This window comes from Thunnus albacares, chromosome 1, assembly GCF_914725855.1.
Source record: "Thunnus albacares chromosome 1, fThuAlb1.1, whole genome shotgun sequence".
In the NCBI taxonomy this organism is placed as follows: domain Eukaryota; kingdom Metazoa; phylum Chordata; class Actinopteri; order Scombriformes; family Scombridae; genus Thunnus; species Thunnus albacares.
The window spans coordinates 19,602,409-19,626,559 of NC_058106.1; the positions used below are offsets into that span (position 1 = coordinate 19,602,409).

Genomic DNA, 24,151 nt, shown 5'->3' on the forward strand with positions numbered 1-24,151 from the left:
GGGCTCCTTAACAAAAACTTAAATAAAGTAAATATAAGACGGATTGTGTGTTTGAGTCTGTATTCATGAAAGTATCCTAAACCAATGTTCTGGTTTGTGGAAAGCAAACAGGACACCTTCTTACACGGTTTCAATGCTAAAGAGATTCTGGTAAAATTAAGCAAAATTAAGCAAAAAAATCTTAAAAAGCTAGGTGGTTCTGTATAACCATCAGGCGTCTCCTGGTGTTAGACATGACACTACACTTTATCTTAAAAAGCATTAATATCATCAAAACGAAAACATTTTCCAAACGAAGTGTTGTAGTAACAGGAGACCATTAATGTGTGAATTGATTCTGAGGACACTACAATGTATTAGTCAAGTTATTGAATACCCCCCCCCCCCCCCCCCAAACCCCCCCCCCCCCCCCTCCCAAAAAATCCCCCAAATTATGCAAAAGCACATTTTTCCAAACTAAGTGTTGTACTATAACCAACAGGAGGCCATTGATGTGACCAAGTGATTTGGGGGAAACTACACTGTATGAGAGTGAAGTTATTGAATATTGTTTGAAGAATCTCTTTTCGGTGTTGCACTTTTCAGACGGTCCCTGCGCATTCGTCTCACAGCTGTGCATTGAGAACAATGTTATTAATCCTGCTCAAAGGACGGCTGTGTTCGTGAAGATTAGGTTGTAGCTCGTTGTACTACGGTAGGAAAGAGGCGTCCTTTGTGTTTTAACAACGTTTCGCTTAGGAGTTACTGATCCGGGAAGTTCGAGTCTGTGAATATATTTTCAACTTTACAAACCCTCTTATGCCCTGCATGGGTCCCAGGCCTGCCAGATGAGGCTATTCATGTGATTTTGCCCATCAGTACTTTTACTTCCGAACATTTACCGTATTTTAGGGGAAACACATCCACATACAGCACCATAAACAGAAAGCAACAAACCAGAATAATTACGCGTCTCTTCAAATGCCTTCAAATCACTTTCCTCTTTCCTTTCTAACGTTTCAGCAGTTTTCTGCTGTTCTTGTACCCTGCTTAAATAAATCCTGGCCAATTTATTGCTAAATGAACCGCACATATCTTAGCTTAATTCTTGCTGCTAGAATAATTGCAACATTATTCTGATCTCTAAGGAGTGACGATTCTCTACTGCTTTTTATAGCTTCTTTTTTCTGAATGATGCGTAAAATTGCCGATTAGGATGGACGGCGTTAACAGGACGCCTGGGTGGAAGAAATGCAAACACCAGGCCAACCGTGGTAATTTCTTCTCTATAACACATCACATGTTCTTTAAACATTGCAACACTATCAAACCTAAAACCAGTTTTGTAGGTTTAATCTCACCCTGAATCTGGATCAAACTACTGGGATAATGCAGACTTTCGTGCAGGGTTATTTCACTGACTGTGTGCCCAATATGTAACAAACAATACTTGCACACTAAATTCTGTTTTAATTTAATAATACAAGAAATTCAGTTAAGGCATATAATTTAACATATTTACAGAGCAGTTTTTCCAGTTTCTTTCTGAACAGTATTGATTTAAGAGCAAAGTTGGGACAGATCAACAAAAAGAGGCACTACTGTATATATAAATTGATTTACAGAAGAAAGATTTTTTAAAGATTGTGTCCGGTATTAGTCAGATAACCTTCTGACTCTCTTAACTAAGAAAGTTTACTATCTCAGTATCCCTCTCACTGCTGGATTAAACGTCCAGATGTTTCACAGCGCAGGAACCTGTGCGATAGCTGTGCCGTAACGCAACAATAAATAAATACCCAAATAAAACTGAAGCCATGCGTGGAAATGATCAGCAAATCCACAATGAGATGTATAAAAGTCTGAGTGTGACAGAGATACAGTCTTAGTCTGTTATTGAGAGGCATCATTTGCCAGTTCAAGCGTACATCAGCCTCGGTTTACTTCTGCTTCTGACATGTACATTCAGGAGGAAGAGATAGCCGAAGTTGTGGATAACCTTATTTTCTCTCGATTTCTTCCTGAATGTGTGTGTGTGTGTAGCCTATATATATTATGTCACACGCCGAAGCACCAAGAACACAGGACCAGCTCCTGCAAGGTTTTACGCAGCTCCTGGCTCCTGTAGGCGTAGATGAGCGGGTCGATAAGCGAGTTGCAGATGATGAGGATGAGGAAAAGGTTAAAGTTTCTGAAGAAACAGTTGCAGAAGGGGCTGGTGGGGCAGGTGAGGATGAGGATGAGGTGGAGGAAGAAAGGACCCCAGCATAAAATGAAGACACCGAGCAGGATAGTCAGCGTAATCGCTCCCTTCATGCTCGTGGACTGGCGCCTGCTTTTGTGGAAAGCCATGATGCGCCGGGAGTGCACGTGCGCCAGGAGGAACATGTGCAGGTATAACACGGCGTTAAACACCAGGGTAGTGCAGAAGAAGGTAACGAGGCACACGATCACAGCGTTGTCGGTGTGGTACACGATGAAGAGGATGCTGGAGGTGGTGCTGGCCAGCCACACCACCACGATGATGGTCACCGCGCGCTGCGTGGTCATGATGCTGTGATAACGCAGGGCGTAAAAGATGGTGATGTAGCGATCCGCGGCGATGGTGCACAGGAAGGAGAGCGAAGACACCACGGAGCTGCAGATCATCACGTCTATGACATTGTCCAGGTGGCGCAGCATGCCCGGGTGCAGGTCCAGCAGGCCGTGGTCATTGAGGAGCATGAACATGGTCTCCACCACGTTGCTGACACTGACCAGCATGTCGGACACGGCCAGGCAACAGATGAAGTAGTACATGGGTGAGTGCAGGTTGCGGTTCTTGATGATGGCTAGCACCACAAGGATGTTCTCCACCAGACTGATGAGCCCCAGCGCCAAGAAGAGCTCCTGAGGGATGCGGATCTGCACGCAGCCAAACGAGTTTCGCTCTCCGGTTGTGACGTTCGTGTCGTTCTCTTCCATAAAGTCATTTAGCGGGCTGAGATCCGCATGGAGGATGAAGGGGTTATGCTGGGTCCTGTTGGCAATTTCCATGTCTAACCTCTTTATGATGACAGGTTAACAAGATGTTGGAGTTTGCTGCAGCACAGAGATAAACTTAGTGTTTTACCAGAATTTCTCTTTGGTTTGGAAGTTTTTTTCGGCTTCAGCTGGTGCCTCACAACCAGTGGGAAAAATCAAGCAATTCGCCCGAACAGCTGTGCGATTGTTAATCCCATCAACAAGTTGAAAACTAAAAGCTTCCTCCTAATAACAGTTTGTTATTGATTATCATTTCAGCCGTTTATAAATGCTTATCGGCTGTTTGAAGATCAGTCAACCTAACGCACCATAGCAGTCCGTGTAAAATCTGTCTCCTCGCCCTCTTCTTTCTTATTTGTGCAAATTGTCCAGCGCGAAGATCCATAAAATGTCCTTCTCCATCAAAACATTTCGCTCACAATACATGTCTTATCACTTGTGTAGGGCGCCTGTCCCACCCATCCGGAAAGCTACTCGTATCACTTCAAACTATTCCGACTATCATGATGACAGTGATAGAAGTGTCTTTGGTACCCCGGGAGTTGGAGACTGTGGCTTGCTTGAACATTTCTCAAAGTGATGCTGGACTCTGAAAGACTTCAGGGGGACTCCTCCTCTCACGCAAGCGTCAGCTGGGCTCCACTTCTGTCTCCACAGTAATGTCTGATAGGCATGCAGAAAAATGGGACAGGCCTAGTTTGTCATTATAATCAACTATAGCTGCTACACTGACCATGGCGTGTGTGTTTCTTTTTTTTTCTCTATGTGCGGCTACGCGGCCCTCCAACAGGTCAAATCTACATAGAACTGTGTAAAAAACAAGTACAAACTGTTTGAAAATGATTAGAATGAAAACAGCAATGCAACCTTGTGGGGTTTTTTCATTGCACATTAAAGTAAATCAATCAAATCGACGTATATCCGTGTAGTTAAAACGATCTAGTTAATCCAGTACCAGTTAATATAACCAACTGCATTATCACTTGGCAAAACTCAAAATGCACGCAGTAACTGAGGCTAGTTTATGTGGCAGGTAGAAAACCCCGCTCCGCCCCGTCTACATTCTTGGTGTATTCCAGCTGTTTCATTTTAACATCGTAATGACCTCTCCCTCTCAATGAACACTTTCACGCACCCTGCGCAAAAGTCTGCGCTTCACTGATCAGCCCTCTGCTGAGACACAGTAAACTTTTTTACTTAGTGCACTTTATGAAGCGCTTTAAAAAGCACTTTCTTTTGCAATCATGTATGCAGTTAGCGCCCTGTTTAAACAGCCATGTACACTGAAAGAGTTACTGTTCGCTGTAATTGTTCTTCCTGTCCATACTGGCTGAAAAGAAATTCATTCCTTAAGTGATTTCAGTGTAAGTGATTGAGGTCAAAACCCCTCTTCATTCTGTGTAAAAATTAGCTAATTAGGCTTCAGCAGTCTGAGTTTAACAAATCAATCACAAGTCTGGCAGAGTTACAGTATTTAGCAAAATTACAGCTAACAAAAAGTCTTTCATTGTACATCTGTGAGATTTGTTTTAAGACAGACTGAAAAATATGAACATATTTAATTCAACCCCAAGTTTGAGTTTGACTCCTGGTTTCTCTTATGTTTCTATAACTGTGTAGATTTTAAACAACTGAAACAGAGTTTAGAAGTCAGGGGGTTCAGATTTAGCAGAACATATTGTTGTTGACTCCTCAGCTCCCAAGTCATGCAAAAATTAAAGTAATTAACGATGAACTCCTGTTTGAAGAAAATGTCAGCTGAACAAAGAATGGTGATTATAAATAGAATATCTGTCAAAACTTGTGACAATTCGAGTGTTATTGACCTGCAGAGAAAACATATGTGGAATCATCCATAAGGCCGTTTTCCATTTGAGCAGCACTGCAACTGTTGTTAAATGACTGGATTTAACAGCAGAGTTTGGAAGTAACATTTTTCTCACCATAGATTATATATGTAAGTGTAAATATAATGATATTTAGATATAAATATAAAGAAACAATGAGTGTAAAAACATCCCAAACTGTTTTGCACTGCAAAACAACACAGCAGACTTTGAGAAACTCAATAAGCAGCATTTTGGAAATTTGCAGCTCAAAGTATGTTCAAGTGTCTTGGTTAAAACTGGACTAACTGTGCTTGAAAAGTTTGTTACACATCTAGTATTCAAATTGTTTTAGCATTATTTAAATGACTAACCCAACCTTGAAATATAGTCAGTTTAATGGTGTAATTAAGGTGAAAACCTGATCAAAATTAGCCTCTAGTTTGAACCTAGGCAGCTCTATGTCTTTTCACCTACACATCATAAAATTAATGTCAGTTAAATTTGAACAAAAAAGAAGGAAATCCAGTGGTTTATTTATTAATTTATTGACAAGACTGTTAGATGTGCTGTGTTACTCAATATGCAATCTTTAAATTGATATAATTGGTTATTACTTCATAACAATGAATTAGGATATCATCACCGATTCATTGTGAATGTTTTCACATTTACTAATAGAGGTTTACTTTGAAAACAGACCTTTACAAATTATCTTTTAACTTCCATTTGTGGGTGTGACTCAGAACGATTTGTTTTTAATTTTCAGTGTATATTGTGCCATCAAAACTTTAGGCCTTAGATTTTATTAGACATAGTGTAACATTTCAGTCCTGTGTTCACTACTTCATACCTGTAGTCCTGTAAATCCCACTCAGGCTAAGCTCAACGTGGTGACCCATCGATCGAACAAATGATGCTTTTAGGAAACACACATTTAGAGCTGAAACTGTTGATCAATTAGTCAATCAAGAGAGAATTAACTGGCAACTATTTTGATAATCCAATCAATAGTTTAATTTATTTTTTCTAGCAAAAATGCCAAACATGATCTAGTGCCAGCTGGAATTTGCTGCTTTTCAAGAAGACAACACTCTTTGTCAGAGAATTTCACAATTCTCTGACACTTTATCAGTTAATCAAATAAAGGATTTACACATAAATCAATAATAAAATAAACTATGCACTATTACAGTAGATATGTTGAAAGAAACTTTGACTTTCTTTGTTGCATTGTTGGATATGGAGGATTACTGTATGTTATTGATTTAGATTTGCTCCAGGCTTTTATTTTGAGATCTAATACCTGTCATTAACTATACAGTCATTACTGAGAGTGGTGGCACCATCAGGCAGCCTCTGACCGCCACAACACAGCTCCTTCTGAGGCACTGATATGAAAGCCTTTCTATACTGACGACCGATCACATGAACAGTTCTCACAACCTCAACCATAGCTCCAGGTGAACTGGGAACAATGACATCATTTGACCATCAGTCACACTGTGTTATCATGTGTCCCACTGAGTAACAAAGTTAGCGTATGGAAAGCCACAGTATGTGTAGAGAGTCATTAGTTCAGTGTCTCCAAGGTTTATGCCCTGTTTGTGATATAGAAGCTGTTTTGGATGGCTGTAATTTAACTTGAATGAAAATCTGTTTGGCTACTTGTAACTAAAGAAAAGAGATGCCTAAAATAAAGACTTATCTGACAACTTTTTGTCTTAGCACATCATGAGACTGATTCTGAGGCTGTCAGGCTGACAAGAGACATCTCAGCATCTTACTTCAGATGTAATTATGATGAAAAATCGACGACACAAGACTGAAATACTTGGAGAATGGTGGAAAATGTGAAGTGATGTTATAAGTACATAGTTGGTGTGTTGCCATAACAACATTTATAGCCTCAGGTTTATGGTGCAGTGAATCAGCCGTCATCGAGTGAGGTCATGAGTATCTGATTACGAGCGCAAAGGAAACATTAAAATCATTTAAGGCAAAATTGATAACATATCTGTCATACTCTCGTACTGGATATAACTTAATGGACGGCAGCAGAATACTGGAAAAATTCAGGCCAGTTCTCTGCGCTGTCCTACTTGGGTGGAGTAAACCACAAATAATTAAATATTGGCAAGATGACCCAGACTGAAATGTGAGACTCTGTGCCAGGAGGGAGGGTGCAAAACAGTGCAGGAAAACAGCAGACATCCTGCAGTAATGATAAGATTTACACAAGAATAAAAAAAAACACACGCCGCAGGCCCAAGAAAATGTGATCAGATTCTCAGACTGCAGTTTTCCCCTGAAATTACTGTGTAACACAAGTAAGAAAAATAACCTTTTAACCAATGTATTTATTTTTTGAAAAGAGAGGATACCCAGCACTGTTTAAATTGAGTAAATTATGAAATTAGCAGATATGAAACAAAATTAAAATTATATTTACGATACAGTCAGAAATTGGTAAATATGAATTATTTTATAAAGCCTAGAGAATGAGTAATGTCATAACTGCAGATGAAAAGTCACAAAAATAATCAGAGGATGTTACGATGTGAGTGATGATTTTTGTGATCAGAAATGAAATGTGTTTGTTTCTTTTGTTTCAGAAATCTTGTTATTTGGTAGGAAATCACAGAAGGCCGAGATTTGGGTAAACACAGTTGTTGTTTATAAAAGAACTTCATATTTATTGACTTTTGATTTTTCTTCTTTTTTTACATCAGAATAAACTCTGTACAAGCTGATTATGGTTACAGCTCCCCCCGCCCAAAATGCTTCTGTGAAAAATAATGATTTCTCCAAACTGGTTGCACATCAGTGACATGTCAAAAATTAACTATAAATGTGTTTCTAAGAAATAAAGTTTTATTAAAATGTCAGTAAGACTCATAAAACAGAATCCCTAGAATGAAAGAGGTTAATATTCCATTTGCAAAAACAGATTTAACCGATTAAAAATGCTTGACGGGAACGATGTGCTTTAACGTGATTAATTAACCTCCCCATTTCACCTCTGCATTTTCATGAAGCGGCCCACTGTCTGTGAGCATGAAAAATTCTCAGAACGCCGGAAATGGAAGAAGAGAAGCATCCATTATGTGCTGCATTGACAATGACTGGAGATGTTGAATCTGCAAAATGTTTTATTATTATTTTAAGTAACATTGTCAACTGGGGTGACATGAAAGTCTGTACTCTGAGTTTGGGAGAAAGTTGCTCATGTTCATAACTATCTGGATTTCACCAGAGTGTTTTATTTTAAAGCAGAGAGGACAGGCTCATAACACCAAGCATCTCCTCCTTTCACTTTAGTATTCTGATACTGTGACAATTAAAAAAAAAACACTTCAGTTGTCTCACTCCATCTCTTCTCAATTATTATAAACACCATTAAATATTTTCATTTTTTCTTAACTTGTTTTTGTCTATTTGATTCCTCTTTATCCTTGACACTTATCGTTCTACTCCTCTTTCAGTCCCATTCGTCCTCGTCTCTGTAGGGGTTGTCGTCTCTCGGTGGCTCTTGAAACCTGATGTTTGCCAGCATGTCTCTCATTGCCACCATTAGACGATTCACTTCCTGGTTCAGCTCTTGACCAGCTCGAGCCACTTCCATTTCATCCTCCTGCCTCTGTCCGCCCTTAATAAGGAAAGAGATGTCAATAAATATGCAAATGCTGAGACTCTAAGCTCTTCAAACTGATATTATTTATGTTTTAACATCGCTGCAGATATCAACACAAAGCATTTTTATGTTTTTAGAAATACCATGCACTGAACATTGAATGCAAAAAAAACATCAACAGCAGGGTAATCTGGGTTTGTGTTATATAACATAACATAATGTTGTTTTCAGACATGTAACTCTATTTGAACAGTAAGAAAGAAGAACGCGGTAGTCTTAACTTTATTTCTTTTATCCATTTTGTATCTCTTCCTCTCCATAAGTGGATAACACGATCAGGATGGATGGAACTGTCCTGATGGAAACATGCCTTGGGCATGTTAATTAACATTAAGTATTTATGGCTGACTGAGGATGTTGTATGTGTGGTTGTACCTGATACATGTATCTTAATGTAGCAGCAGTTGGCTTGTGCTGCAAACTGGCATTGAACTAGAAGACCAAAGATGAGATAGACAGAAATCTTCTACTGTATAGACAAATTGAGGAATATGCATGTGTAGTCTTCACATAACATCCCTTGGGTACACACTGTTCCACATTAGGCACCTCAGTCATCGTAAAATTGTAAACGCCCCCTTGTTTAACTTTGTTTGGATATTAGCTAAACATTCTGTGTTTGGTCAGGCACCAGCATCCTTTAACAGCACCAAAGCAGCCTTTGAGTCTTTAAACTATTATATTATATATTATTATATTTCAAGAACACGTTGATGACATACGTTTTCGTTGGTAGGAAAATAAAATGAGCCCAGTGGAACTCATTCACCTCATACTGCTTTCATACTCGATGCTTGATGCTGTGTGAGTTGCTGTCTGCCAGAGTGTCTTTTTGTTACTACCATTAGGGAGTGCCAAAGTCAGACATTTTCAAATTCTACATTTGGTCACTTTAGCGAGGTTATTAACTACAGAAGGCCTATAATGTAAGTAACGTTGCTGCCAGTCAAAAATGAACACAACAGGTTGCATAAGACTTGTCTTGCAAATGATAATTCTCGGTCTCAGTGTCCTGCCCTACATCAAAAGGTGTTCATCATATGGTCTTTCCGTATATTTGTCCTCTTCTACATGATCGTGGCCAAACTACAGTCCATTCTGAGGGAACAAGGGGTGAGCAAATAATGTTTAGTAAATGAGCGGAAAGAGCAAATACTCATTTGTTGCTGAGGACTATATGGAACTTGGGATGACTCAATAACTGCACCGGTTTAATTATATAATACCGCCCCCTACCTAAACAGACCAACATGTTGCCGACATTTAAAGTCGTTTCAAATAAAATTATTACTATAGTTAACTTAGTGAATTTCTACAAATAAAAATAAAGGATGACTGATTAAGTAGCTTCAATGTAACATCCACTTCTGACAAAAAAAAGCCACTTTTTTCTTTTAAATGTGCAGTCTGTGAAAAAAGTGCAGTAAATTCCCTGATATCTGCCCTTTTCACTCCATTTCTTGTTGCAGAAATAGGTGCATGCAGTGGCAGTTTTGGGTCTCAAAATTCAGCATCACATGAGGGCTATTGTAATGGTTCAATGTTTTAGTATAGGATGAAAAAAATATTTTACTCAACTAGCACTAAACATATTCCAAACCTTTTGCTCTTATAAATACAGGTAACAATGAAGATTGACAACAACCCACAATAATTATGGGATAGCCTCCAACAAAATATATATACAGCAGCAAATAGCAAAGCCAAGACAAATAACTTTGCACTTCATGAATGTTGTTATTGTTTTGTTCTTCAGTGACACTGAGAAATGCTGGACAGAATTAACTGAAACAAAGTCATATGCCTTCTTTGATATTTTTCAGTTGTCCCCTTGAGGTGACCATGAGTCTGGGGAGGAAGTGTTTAATCAGTCAAAGATATGTGTTAAGATGTTGGCCCAGATCTTTACCAGTTCATCCCTGGAGGGTCCCTGGAGGCTACTAAGTGGGTGTAACTAAATGTGTTTTATTTTAGAAAGCTCTGAATAGAAATATTCAACATTAAACAGGATTTACTTTGTACTATTTCAATGATTTTTGGATGATAAATGGATGATGATGATTGTCCCTAAGCAGGAGGAAGTCGATTTATGATCCCATCAGTTGATAATCTTTGAAGTAGGTCAATTCACCGTGAATTAGTGACAGACTCTATGGGCTCACACAAATTATTAGAGAGACTGCATCCGGATGAGTTTTTTTTTTTTTTTTTTTTACATGTTGTTCACATGTTAAAGCTGTTATCAATTTGTGCCTCCACAACCACAAATCACCACGGTTGCTTTCATAGTGTGAGAGGAAGTTTTTCTATTGTTTCCCATATATTCAGCAGCACCAGGAATTTCCCTCCTTGTTAAAATTTAAAAATCGCTCAAAAGTTTGGACACACTTTCTTATTCAAGTGAATGGGAAGATGTGTCCAAACTTTTGACTGTATGTGAATTCTTTTAGGGTGTAATTGTCCTTTAAATATTTGAAACAACTGAAACATTTTTTTAGTCATGGGAGACAACTGTTATTGTGTCTTCTCATAAAACTAACACACAAAACATTTTCATATGTACATAGCTGTCTCGTCAGTTTGCTCATTATTTTGGCTGATCCATGCAACTCACCTGAAGGTTGAAATTTGGCAGCAAAGACCGGAAAAACAGCGACAACGTACTCTCATTAGATGCTCCAACATGCTGCCTACATGCAGACACACACATACAGAAATATATAAGTATGAAGACTAACTGAGGATATAGCGCCTGTTGGTTTATAAACCACAATATCTGCATCACTTTTGACTGTAAAATGGAATTTTATGAGTGCAGATGTACGGGTCGTCTATTACCTCTCTGGTCGGGTGTAAGATATCACTGAGTCCAGTGGAGGCAGAGGGTCGAAGCCCATCACAGGCTGAGTGGTCACTTCCTGAGGGTGTCAAACAAATAAGTAAGATTGGAGTTGCTTCCTCTGAGGCACATGAATATTCCACAAGTGATCAGCATGGCACAATCAGCATTTTAACGATACTATGATACTACTGTTAACACCAGATGTGGTTATATCTTTAAGTACATAACACTTCTTCTTAGTGTTTGTTTTGGTACTTTGACTTGTGTGACCATAATTACGATTCAGAGACCAAAAAAACTGAAAAATGTGTGATTCATTCAATTTTCAAAATAGTTCAGATATTTAAGACCTTATAATAGACTACTTGATTGCCACAATTTTCAGTTTGAATTTCCATAATTTGCAGAGGGACGGATGACTTGGAGGACTGGAATATAGCAGCACTGGCTTTGTGTTTGGAGCACGATCTTCTATCATTTCCATAATTTTAAAATGTAAATGTATGTGTAGAACAAACAACAACACAGAGGAAAAAAAAATTTTATCAAAAAAAAGAGAAAAAGTTGATTTTTCCACACTGGATTTGACAGTTTGATCTTTCCTCTGGCAGTGTTTTTGGTTTTTAAAAGAAGTCACAGAGCACTTAAAGGCTGTATCAAGACAACTGGAACATATCAATCTTTACAACCCTTTTAATGTCCATCACACCTACAGTTACTGTATTGCAGAGATTATGGATGTTTAAACGTAGAGGCTGATTGTGTCTTACTAAAGGCAGACTGGAGGTGGCTTCCTTGATCTCGGATAGCAGGACGTGACGATGGATGTTCCGTGGTGCACTCTGGTACCTCTGCTTTCTCCTACAACAGAGTGATGAAGGTGAAAGCTTTGAGAACAGTTATCTCAGTGGAAAACCAAGTAAACTTGGTAACAAATCCATTCCATATCATATTTAATTTCTTCATATGATAACATGCTTCATTTACTCTTTTTAGTTTGCTTTTTTATTGTCCTTAATTAATGTCTCTATTGCTGACAAAACCAAACTTGTCATCACTGTGGACTTGTGGCAGCAGAGTATCTCACATCTTACTTGTTTTGTGAGTCCTCCACCAGAGGGTCTTTTGCATCACATCGACGCAGCACCTCCTTCACGCTCTCTTCCAACCAAAGCATTACTGCCGCCTCCTTCCACAGGCTGTAAGTCCTCCCCACATACAGAGCAGTCAGTTCAGCCAGGGCTGGGGGCTGCCTAGAGAGTGAGATGCAGAGGCCAGGGAAGGTAGATGGATGAGTTTGTAAAGTTAGGGTAGAAGAAGTGGAGGAAAAAAAACAATGGAAACACATAATGGATACAAAATGAGGACAAATTTAAAGGCAAGGAAAATATTTGTAACAATAATATAATGTATTTGTTCTAGTAAATGGCTATAATAGTACTGACGGATTAATGACATCATGCTACATTAATATAATGGAGTTAATCTTCATTTTAATAAATGATGGGTTATACAACACAGAAAATAAAAAGACCGTACTTTACCCTATCTGACTCTTTGGACCAAAGAAGGCATGTGAAGTGACTGATGCATCTGGCTGCACAGTACACAGATCCAACAAAGGCATCAAGACTGCAGAAAACACATTAACAGCAAGACAAGCACGTGAAAACACACATTTAAAACTTCTTAGATCATGATGTGAATGCCAAAAGACCCCTATTATTTTATAGAAATCCTTTTAGTTATTGCCAGACGTGACTGAAGGATATCACATCTATATATTCATATTCTGGTTGTGATATATATCTGACTGTCTAACCTCCAGGGAACATGATGAGAGCGTCCTGCAGCATCTGGTCAGCTTTTTTTCTTTGTTTGTCGCTTTCTTCAGGATCCATATCTTCCTGCTGACTGAGATGGAAACGGCAGAGTGCAGTGGAGAACGCAAAGTTTGGCAGCTGGGACAGATTTCTGTGCTCCTGAAATACAAAAACAAACCGTTTCTGTGTCAGACTGAAAAGTTGCCTAAATCACATGTATACACACACACATGTGCACGTGCTTTACCTCCCAGTCCTGATATAGCTGGAGGAGAGACTGGTACTCTCTGGAACGCAGCGACAGGAAATCAATGAGCAGCAGCATGCAGAGTGGGTCAGCATCTGTGTCCAAACTAAAAAAAAAAAGAGGCAGACAAAGATCACGGGCAAAAGATCAATAGAGACTCCATTTAAAAAGATTAAACTCAGTCAGTCTACTCTGACAACTCGTAGCACCAATTGCTACTGACAATGATAGTGAAATAAGTTAATCTTTATGGTTTCCTTTAACACCCACAAGAATGTATTCAATACCATCTGGGCATGCAGTCTGCCATCTGATGATATCGAATACAGTGTGAAAGACAATAAGAGAATAAAAATGCAATTACTGGTTCTTTTCTCTAAAACAGTATATTGACAGCGCTTTTTCCAGATTCTGTTATCAGTTATGTTTCCATTTTAAGCTACGAGTGATTTAATCTCTGCTGGTTGGAGGGGGACAGCCGTCAGCTTTTATTCCCACACTGTTGCTTTACAAAAGGACCAGAGCAAAGATCTCATGAAGTGAGGAAGCAAGAGTTTGATGGAAATCAAAGATAAGCATGATATGTATAGGCTCTAAAGCCCAAGCTATGACAACTATGGCAGCAGCATGTGGAAGCAGGACTCTTAGTGTGGAGAAAACCTTATGTAAGTGGTCTCTGTACCACCACGAAATGGGAGGTTTTATGTTGTGTACTGACATTTTAACTCTTGCATGGACTATTTCTGCATCTTATTACCAATCTTAATGTAAATGATTTTATCATTTGTATTATCTTGATCACAAAAATGAGTTTATACTAGCCTATATATAACTATGTCACTGTTTATATAAATAGGTAAATGTGTTCAAATGTATAATACCTGATCATCAATAAAGCAGCACATATTTGGCATATATAATCATGTCATACAACCAACAAAATTGTTACTTTTCACTTCACTCTGAGCCTGAACAGACAGAATATAAAACTAATAGTTTACTGTCTTTGAAGAATATCTTCCAAGTCTGATGACTGCTCTCGGTGGTTACTTAATTCAGGGAAATAAGAGTTCTTTTTGTTTAGCTAGCAAGCCATGTGATCATATGTAACGCTTTTCAATGTGATGACAAAAACAACGGAAGTAGGCACACTACATAGAATAGAGTGTCTAACCGCCACCCTCCTTCATTTTAAGATAATGGGCACAGAGTAGATAAGTAAGTCATAAAGAGATTGGGGATGTATTGACTATAAATGAACTAAAAGCTATAATATTGGTCAACCGTTAAATAGAGAAGCATGTGGGGTTTTTATGTATTCTCTTATAAAAAATTGATTGTTTGCCTTTCACTCTAAAGCACGTCTTTCCCAACGCTCCTGCTTTTCTTTTTGTACCTCAGGATCAGTTTGCAGTACTCTAAAGCTGTCCGTGGGCATCCTCTCTTCTCCAGGAACATCATGTGCTTATAAAGAGTCAGATAAAATGCCCTGCAAACACATTAATCAGTCATTTAATTGCAGAGTCCTTGAAAACACAATTTCAGTTACAATTGAGAATCTGGAGTACAACTGATGTCTCACAAAAACAAGCAACAAGAGAGAAACAACCAACCTGTTTTCTGGCCTGAGATAATCAAGTCGGCAGGTACCTGAAGTCAGACTGAACAAAGGGTGAAAAGCACACTCAAAGCTGTACAAGGCCCTTTCTGAAAAAAAAGATAAGTAATCGTCACTTTTATTTATATCTATATAAACAAAAATATAACATTTTCCCTGAAACAATGGCACACAGGGTATGGCATAATGTACAGAGATCAGTGGTAATCACAGTCATACAACATTGCAGGTGCAGGTTGTGTCAGCCATGTTCTCACAGACAATCGCCTCACTAGCAAAGCTTTGCATGACATGCTATTAAATTATCCAGAGAATAAGACAAATGCCGTTTGTTAAATTATCCCTCTGGTCATCTACATAAACTTTTTGTAGATGTTCAGTTGAGGAGGGGGCCTGTAATGATAGACCCATTACTGTGCATGGCATAAAGCATGAACTTTTTAACAATGGATGTTTTGTTGATTTTACGATTAACAAAAGCATAAAGACGCCAAGACAACCACAATCTGACAAAAATTGTAAATCTTCAGTTCAATTTCTACGGCACTTTTTACATATCGAATCATTGCAGCTCTAATAGAAATATAAAATCATAACGATTCTGTTTTAAAACTAAAATGCTGAAAATTGTAAGAGCAAAGGCTTACAGTAGATCTTTCATGGGCTCAACATAATTCATCCAAGTCACATCCATCTTTGGAGCAAATTAAGTGATGAATTAATATTAACAAAACGTAACGAAACGTAAAATATATATGTTGTAATAATTGACATTAACTTGGGAAGAACATCATCAAACTCTTAATACAACAATAAGTATCAGTTTGCCATTAAGCTACATAAAGTATGTACATATGTAACAGTTCCTCTTAAATAGATCCAGGGGGATGCAGTTATGGTGAAGTGTGGTGGACCTGGATGAGGTACTAAAGTTCACTGCTTATCGATTTGGCGTCTGGGTCATCGACACATATTCACTCCGGTCTTTGGTAAGATTAAATGTTTTTTTTATAGAAAGAGCCAATGATCCTCACCAATAAGGTCCCTGGCCATCTCTTGGTCCTCCTGTATGCGGCAGACATCAGAGAGCTGCAGCAAAGAGTCGATGTGGTAGGGGTTCAGCTGCAGCAGAGCCTACAGGGAGAAAAGAGAGACAATGTGTAAGTATTAAGTTTACTGGAGTACAATTCAAGACATGGGTCAAAATTTAATATAAATGTATGTGATCTGATCATGTGATTACACCATTTCTGAAACTCTAGATTTGTCAGTATGTTTACATGCACAGACAGGCAGGTCTTCGCTGTGTCAAAACGGGCTATAGCTGTAATGGAAGAACATTGCTATATATTATTGTTTCTCTACTGCAGCTTAACAGAGAAACAATATCCAGAGGAAAAGACAGTGGGAATTTTATACTAAAAAGAGTGTTATCCTCTTGATTTTACTGACTCAGACTGCTGATGCCTCATATTATTTTCAGATAAACTTTGGAATAGATTTTTGCACAAAACAAGGAGGGTGTCCCCCATCATTAAAACTGAAATAAGGAAGGCAGGAATGACTACAGAAAGCCGTTTCAATAGACACATGGGCACCTGACTATTGGTTTAAGGTGGACTTGAAAAATTGTGAACCTATCCTTTAATGGTGTGTCAACTAAATGGTATCTAGTCATTTTTCCAACAATGTACATTTACATTTGAATGTTTACTTTTAAAAGGAACATTTTACTACTAAATGCAGAAACACATGACTCTCCAGGATAATTTAATGATACTGTATAGTGGTATACTTTTATCAGGTTGGTATGTAAAAACATAGAATATTCAGAATTCATCAGTGTTGGACTCAGTAACACTGCACCATAACAGTGGAATGGATCCAAAATTCACAAATGACCAACAAAAGTACATCAAAGCTTAACATTAAGCTTCACTAAAAAATGTTACGCATTTTTTTACTGCAGTGCTCTTTGGCACTTGTCACTGACTTCTCTCCTGAAGCTGCTCTATATAGTCTTGTACTTCTGACTTTGTATCAAAGAACCAGGATGTTCGTATTATAGTTGTTGAATGTTTGTACTGATGATTCAATACGATAGTTTCATGCCTATTCAAGAGTTGAAGACACATAATATTATCTATACAAAGTTACATGCCAGGCTTTGCCATCCCTTATCACTCAGCCCTCTCTGAAACTCTATTACATTATTTTACGCATTCCAGGCAAAGCCAACAATTAGCATGCCTACTTTAATATATTACTACAGACAAACTCAGACAACAAAGCCCACAGCAGAGGATGAACTTTTTACCACAATGTTGTTTGGGTCCATGGACTCGACAGCATCGAGGAACTTGAACTGTACTTGTTGGTAGTCTCGACCGTGCTCGAAGGTAAAATACTGAATGCCATCCTTTGACTGGATTAAGGTCATTGAGATTCCTGCAGAGATGTCAGGCCGAGTTAAGAAAGACAACATGTGGACACAATAGGGTGATACAATGTTAGGATAAATGTAATTCACACTAACAGAATTAAATCTGGAAGACGAGGCCCATTACAGAGGCAAGCCCTTGCAATTGTTATCATAGCATAAAAATGTCTAATATGCATTAAGAATTTGAATTACAATACTGATTGTTCCAGTTGTAACTTTTATATCATGTTTGAAGTGACAGTAAAAGTTTGCTTTATATGCTATTTTATTTACCGTTCAACACTGCTTTTAAAAAGAAAAACATTATTCCTCACTTATTATAAGTTAAAAAAACATGATTTATTGAACATATTTTTGGGAATGATTATTTGCTTGCTTCATTTTGTGTCTACCAACACTGAAAAAGACTGTAAATCATGGCTTCTCATGGCATATCATGGTGGAACAATAATAACAAGATCCAAGATGTCCCAGATTTTAAAGGCGATGTAACAGTGATATAAAATTATGTAGATGTTACGAGAACTTTTACTCTTTAAACACTGTTCAAAGTGTTTACATAAGACATATTTTCAAGAAAATCATATTCTTATTCTCAAATTTATTATGAAGGAACAGATAAGGTCACTTCAGTAGCTACCCAAGATGACATTTGTGGGAAAAATCAAATCCAACCGTGGCATGAACAACTAACAGAAATTTTACACAATACGTCAATGGTGACTTTCAGTCTGTACACAAGGAGGCAGTCTTAATGATGACGTCAGTATAACAGAAGCTACATTCAGCTTCTATTGCGTTGGCTAAATCTTAAAATATCTGTTGCTACTGAGGTAGTTTGAGGCTCTTACCATTCATAAATCGTTGCTTGTTCTTCCTTCAGACTACAAGGTGAAGGAGCATCTAATAGTGCTTTGGGCTGTTTATGTTCTTGTCAGTTTGAATTATGTGTAATTAAAACAGAACATATAAATTTAAAAAAGTTAAATCGCTTCCATTTTCTGTATAAAAGTATATACACTAATATAAAAAGTTCACAAAACATGCCCATAAAATTTCAACAGAGGTATAGAAATGGACATTGGTCTGTCAGGAGATCAGGGGTCATATTCATAAAGCTTCCCAGTAATATGAGTTGCTCCTCGTGACGAAATTCTAAGAATTATGACGTTTTCTAAGAATTTCCCCTTACAGTTAAGACTAGATCCTGGTAAAGTTATTCACAAAACATCTTAGCCCTTAAGAGAGCCCCTAAGGTGAAAAACTGTTAGGAGTAGGGAGGAAGACTTTTAAAAGGCTCAAGAGTTTCTTCAGCAGAGGAGAAAATGGCTGACAGACAAAGAGGAGGGAGAAATATTCTCCAAGCGCTGAAACGCTGCAGATTAGATTGTGCAGGGATAATGTTTGTGGTCGATCTTATCAGAGATGCACTCACATCTCCCACCCAGTGCTATGATGCTGTAACGCCAGAAATGAAAGTGATCACAACACTAAGATATTTGTCATACCTAGCAACGGGGGTCAACCACACCTCCTCACTATGGTAAAAGTTTCTGTCCCTTTCTTGCTCAGAGTTCCTCTGAGAATTTTCCTAAATCATTCCTAAACTAGGACTCCTTGCTGGAATTTTTTAGACTAAGTTAGGAGCTCTCTAAGAGTATTCTCAGAACTAAATAGTTTGTGCAACAGCTCATAATATCAATATAGGACAGACCTTTAAAACTAGCTAACAGTTAATTTAAAAAATCTACATGATATGTTTAAAAAAAGGTATAAGCTGTAATTCCGATGACTGTAAGGAAGGGCTTACCTGGGCGGCTGAAGCGAGGCCAGCTGTCCTTGGGACTGGTCATCCAGGTGCTACGGTGAAACTGCCTGTTTCTTTGTCGTGGTCTGTCAAAAGAAGACATAATGAGCAGAAGAATACAGACAGAAGATGTGGACCATTTAAATCAAAACAATCACTTTTCTTTTTTTTTTTACCTTTGATTCCCCAAAACAGCTCGAGCCCCAAAATATCTCTTCAGCTCCGTCTCTGGGTTAAGATTCCTAATAAATTAACAAAGAAATTGTCATTAACATCTTGACAGGCTAAATTACAATGTAGACCAGTTAAGGAAATACAATCCAAGGGAACGATACAGACTGTTTGATTAAACTTTTTTTTGATGTCAGTCCATGTTAACTCTAGACTCTAATACAAAAGTTTTCAAGAGCACACGACATTGACAGTATCAGTGGTAACAAAACTGAACAAATAAGATACATACGAGAGGCAAGATTAAGTACGTAAGTAATTGTACTGGTGGGACACCCAAATCATGGCTCACTGTTTGTGAATGCCAATGTAAAAAACTGAAACAAAACTATGTAATCTGCCTGATTGTATGCCTGTGTTGATGTTCGCAAAAGTCATTTTACTTTTACATTTTTTATTGTCTTTTCTGTAAATGAACAAAAATAGCAGCAAATAAGGTGCGCATCACTGCATACTATAGATACTCCGTCGATGACATCACGGCTGCACAGAGTTTGCACATATAAAATCCACTCTACGAAGAGGTGAGCAAACTGCTTGCTCTGTATGAGCAGTGAGTAGTGACTGCATCAATGAAAACTGCCTACATGACAGCTTTGACAGCTGTTGGAAACAACCTGACATGTCAAATGGTTTTGATGTCACTATTTGGTTTGTGGCCAGAAGTGCAACAATGAGTTGCAACGAGTTTTAACCTTCTGTGTTAACAGCCTCAAAATGATTTACTATTCTTATGTGAGCTAAGCGCCACCACATGGTGGCAACCTGGAATCACAGATTTGTATCTTGAGTGTGTGCGGCCACTGAATTGACCGTATGTCCTGGTCAAGAGCTGTTTTAGATATTACTACTCTTGAAAACAAGGAGAAGAACTCCCGCACACTGTCTCGATTACTGCTGGAATATTTCACAACTTTTTCGTCTGTCTGACCTTCATCACAAATATCAGAATATCAGAATCAGCAGCCTGATGTAGGTCTGACATACCGAAACATTGTGACTTAATAAATATTCAAGCAGAAAGCAAGACAGTGTGCAGGAGTTCTTCTCACTGTTTTGAAGTTGCACCTTTGTCTGATGCACCTGTCACATGTTCAGGTGTTTTTTTCAGATAAAACTACTCTTAAAAACACATCTTACAGAAATACTGTTGGGAAAACATAGGAGAAGGAAAGAAAATGTGTGCATGTAAATATACAATAAGTACACATACATGTAGCAACAGCTCAGCTATAGACACAATTTTCCAATAAAGGAGGCAAGGTTTTCTATGTAAAACTTCACTCTTCATTCAGTTTTGAAAGTGTGTCTGAAATATAATAAAACAAAGAGATTACATCAGATCTGAGCCTATCTACTTCGTCTAAAAGAGAGATGTTGGTCTCCTCACCTATGCTCCACATGTAGCACAGATCTTCTGTCAGAGCCTCCACAATCTTCATTTTGCAAACCCTGACCACTGGACTGCTCCAGGCTCTCCAGCAATAAATCAATGTTATCATCTGGTGCTGCATTCTGACACTACACAGAGAAGTCAGTAAAAAAGACACTGTTTTATAGATCAGGGGCATATTTTATATCTCCAAATATCGACTGCAAAGCATTGTATTTGTCTGCAAAATAACTTGTATTATGATATGTAATAAATGGGACCAAAATTATAAATCCATAATAATGCAATCTAAACTTATCAGACTTTATTGTGGATTATCACATAGGTAAAGTTATACAGCTGTCTTGCCAAAGCAGATATAGAATCTCAACAAACATACCTGTCCATCTTCTGACGTCACTTTTGTCTTCTTCTTTTTCTTCTTCTTCTTAACTCTGTCTCCAGACAAAGACTGATAAAGAAAAGAGAGATGACAGATTAAAATATTATAGGCACATATAGAACATATTTAGATATATCAGGACCACAAACAGACATCTTTCTTTACCTTTGTAGATACCTCCTCCTGCTTTTGACTGCTCCTCTCAACATCTTTGTTATCATTCCGTCCTGTGCCACTTGTCTTATTTCCATCTGGTTTCTCTGAATCTTCATCAGGTGAGATTTTCTCTGCCTCCTTGTCTGCATCACATATCTGGTAAAAAAAAAAAAAAAAGTGAAATTGGCAAGAAAGTGTGTTGGGTAATGCAGTGCTGAAAGTGAGTAAAAACCCCATGGCTAGATGCGTTGCAGAGATTGTCGACATCTTTGTCCAGCATTGAGAAGGAGCAGTTTTAAATGGACATTATAGACTGCTTTAGAGGAAAGTAATCAGTGATGATGAGAAGTGTTAAATTCTACAGTTCATTCTTTACCTGATATAACATGGTCATAGTCAGTTCATGTAAAATATCAAAAAACCCTCCTTTTGACCAGAGTAGTAGCTATGCTTCAAAATGCTTTTGGTGCAACTTCCTGTGATCCTCTGTATGGGTTTGTGTGTCTCCCTTCCTGCGCAGCCAATGATTAAAATTTGGATTAGCAAAATCGACATCATCTTTTCCTAAAATTATGAAATGGTTAAAACAATCAAATGCCAGCCACTACTCATGGACAAGATTAGTGTTGTTTCGTCCCGTCCAACAGTCCTCAGCCCAAAGATATTTAGTTTGCTGTGACAGAGGACTCAAGACACCAGAAAATATTTACATTTGAGAAGCTGAAACAAGAGAATTTTTCTAAAAGAAAAAAGAAATCATGAAAATAGCTGTCGATTCATTATCTGTCAATCGACTAATCAATTAATTGACTAATGGTTTCAGCTCTGAAGTTATAGCCTACGTTTTTATATACTTTACACTTTACTGTCTTTAACAGTAACGTTTAGTAAACTAGAGTTGGATGAGTAAACTCAATTTTATGAATTTGTTTGAGCTGTATGTCAATTTTGTGTCACGTAAAGAATAGGTTACATTTTACGTTATAATGAACATGTCTGTTGTCACTGTACAGTGGTTACATTGGATATTTTCTTTCTCTGTGCTTCTCACGGTTGGTGCTGCTGAATATTTCTGACATGTATAGTTAGCTTGTTCGTTAACGTTTGTGTGTAATAATCATAAAATAATGTAAGCTAATGTATCTGGGCTGACACCGCAGGGTAAACGTTAAATAAACTGAGACATGAGCTAACGCCACACGGCTAACGTTAGCCTGTGTTAGCAAGTTTCACCGCACATATTGACGTTACGTTATAAGTAACGTTTAGTAGCGGAAGTGTAACGTCACCTTACCAGTTCATAAATGTTGCTGAAGTTTTTCTGAGCCTTGTTTTTCTTTGCCTTTCGGCTGTTGCCATTACTGTTTGACGGTGGACTAACACTAGCCGTGTCCAGCTGCTGCTCCTCCTCCTCCTCCGGGCTGTCACCGAAAGTTAGATCCCCGAAGTCCAGGGCCTCCTGACCCCGCTGTTTCCCCCTGAGCCGTCGCAGAGCCCGGCTAGACATTGTCCACTGCTCATATGGACACAGCCACGTCAATATTTGCGACTAAGATAGTTTTTAGTTAGCTGAGAGACACCGCGGACCAGTGGAGAGAGGGTCGATTCCATTGGTTTCTTTTTCTTTTTCTTCTTCTAAATGTTTTAGAAGCTTCAATGCTTCTGAGTGTATCACTGCCCTCTACAGGATGGAGGGAAAATGCACCAAACACTACTCATTTATGGATCACATTTTATTTTTCATAGGGGACAATGCACATTTATCAACATCACTGTAAAGGTACCACTGTAAACCAAGTTACTAATTTGAAACAATTTACCCTTAAAATTAAACAGACAAGAATTAGATGATGAAGAGCTAAAAAGAGAGAGGAAAGCATTATGCACAACAGGGTAATATACTGTGCAATGCAATCAAATTATACAAAACAAAGAACATGTTATGCAAACAATCAATGCAAGCAGTTAAAACATGACAACTTATAAACATAAGTGGATAATATAAGCAGACGTGTGCGAAACCATCATAACAGTAGTGTTTATATTCACACATACAGTCCTGTAGCATGTAGGAACTGTGTGATTTTGTTTCAGTTGATGGTTGTGCCACAGCCAAACTAAATTTCAAAAGGAAAAGAGGAAGTCCCCAAGACCTTCACTGAACAATGAATTCATATTTGTGGTCATGGGACTACCACATTTGCAGAGCCCAAATGAATGATTTTTTTTTTTTACAATTTACAAACCTAGAGTGTCCCAGCCTTTGTCTTATTAAAGATCCCATCCAGACATGTTTTAAGATATATACAAATATATTGCTTTGAATAATAGTTTGTGTTTGATATGTCCTCCTCATTCTCTTTTTTGCTTCTCAATTCTACTCTGCCGAGGGATGCAATATCTATGGCTCCTTTCACATAAGTTCTGAGAATATTATAATTTCCTTTTTAACATCTCTGTTTGCATAAATATAAGTTATTGGAACATACATTTGTTTATATTTTTGCACATTTTTTTCTTTTATATTGCTAAGTCATTCTAAAAAGGCTACTTCTTTTATGCATGTATGCACATTGATATTTTACCTCATGGAGATTTGTACTTGTGTTGTTTTTCATTTCTTGTAAGTTAAAACGTAAATACTTGGAGGCAGCTTCAGTGCATGAATTGTGCTATATAGATTAAC

The 24,151-nt window shown here is 38.0% G+C and overlaps 2 protein-coding genes across 3 annotated transcripts; both read right to left on the reverse strand.

Annotated features, from left to right (window-relative positions):
- Positions 1-434: 434 nt before the first annotated feature.
- On the reverse strand, positions 435-4,917 carry mc1r (melanocortin 1 receptor). Its single transcript, XM_044347797.1, has one exon. It carries the CDS (start codon positions 3,013-3,015, stop codon positions 2,038-2,040), a length of 978 nt encoding a protein of 325 aa, XP_044203732.1. The 5' UTR covers positions 3,016-4,917; the 3' UTR covers positions 435-2,037.
- Positions 4,918-7,963: 3,046 nt separating this feature from the next.
- Positions 7,964-23,109, reverse strand: tcf25 (transcription factor 25 (basic helix-loop-helix)). 2 transcript variants are annotated; one of them, XM_044347813.1, is made up of 18 exons: positions 22,760-23,109; positions 21,487-21,621; positions 21,307-21,378; positions 20,925-21,055; positions 19,480-19,545; positions 19,307-19,389; positions 17,371-17,501; positions 16,088-16,187; positions 15,049-15,142; positions 14,832-14,924; positions 13,436-13,541; positions 13,188-13,347; positions 12,910-12,997; positions 12,460-12,618; positions 12,136-12,226; positions 11,362-11,441; positions 11,138-11,213; positions 7,964-8,478 (listed from the first exon to the last, which is right to left on the reverse strand). In XM_044347813.1, the coding sequence occupies exons 1-18, from the start codon at positions 22,970-22,972 to the stop codon at positions 8,311-8,313; spliced, it is 2,046 nt and encodes a 681-aa protein (XP_044203748.1). In that variant the 5' UTR covers positions 22,973-23,109; the 3' UTR covers positions 7,964-8,310. The 2 variants fall into 2 exon arrangements, with proteins under 2 accessions (XP_044203748.1, XP_044203740.1); XM_044347805.1 differs by having other exon boundaries at positions 21,475-21,621.
- Positions 23,110-24,151: the final 1,042 nt, after the last annotated feature.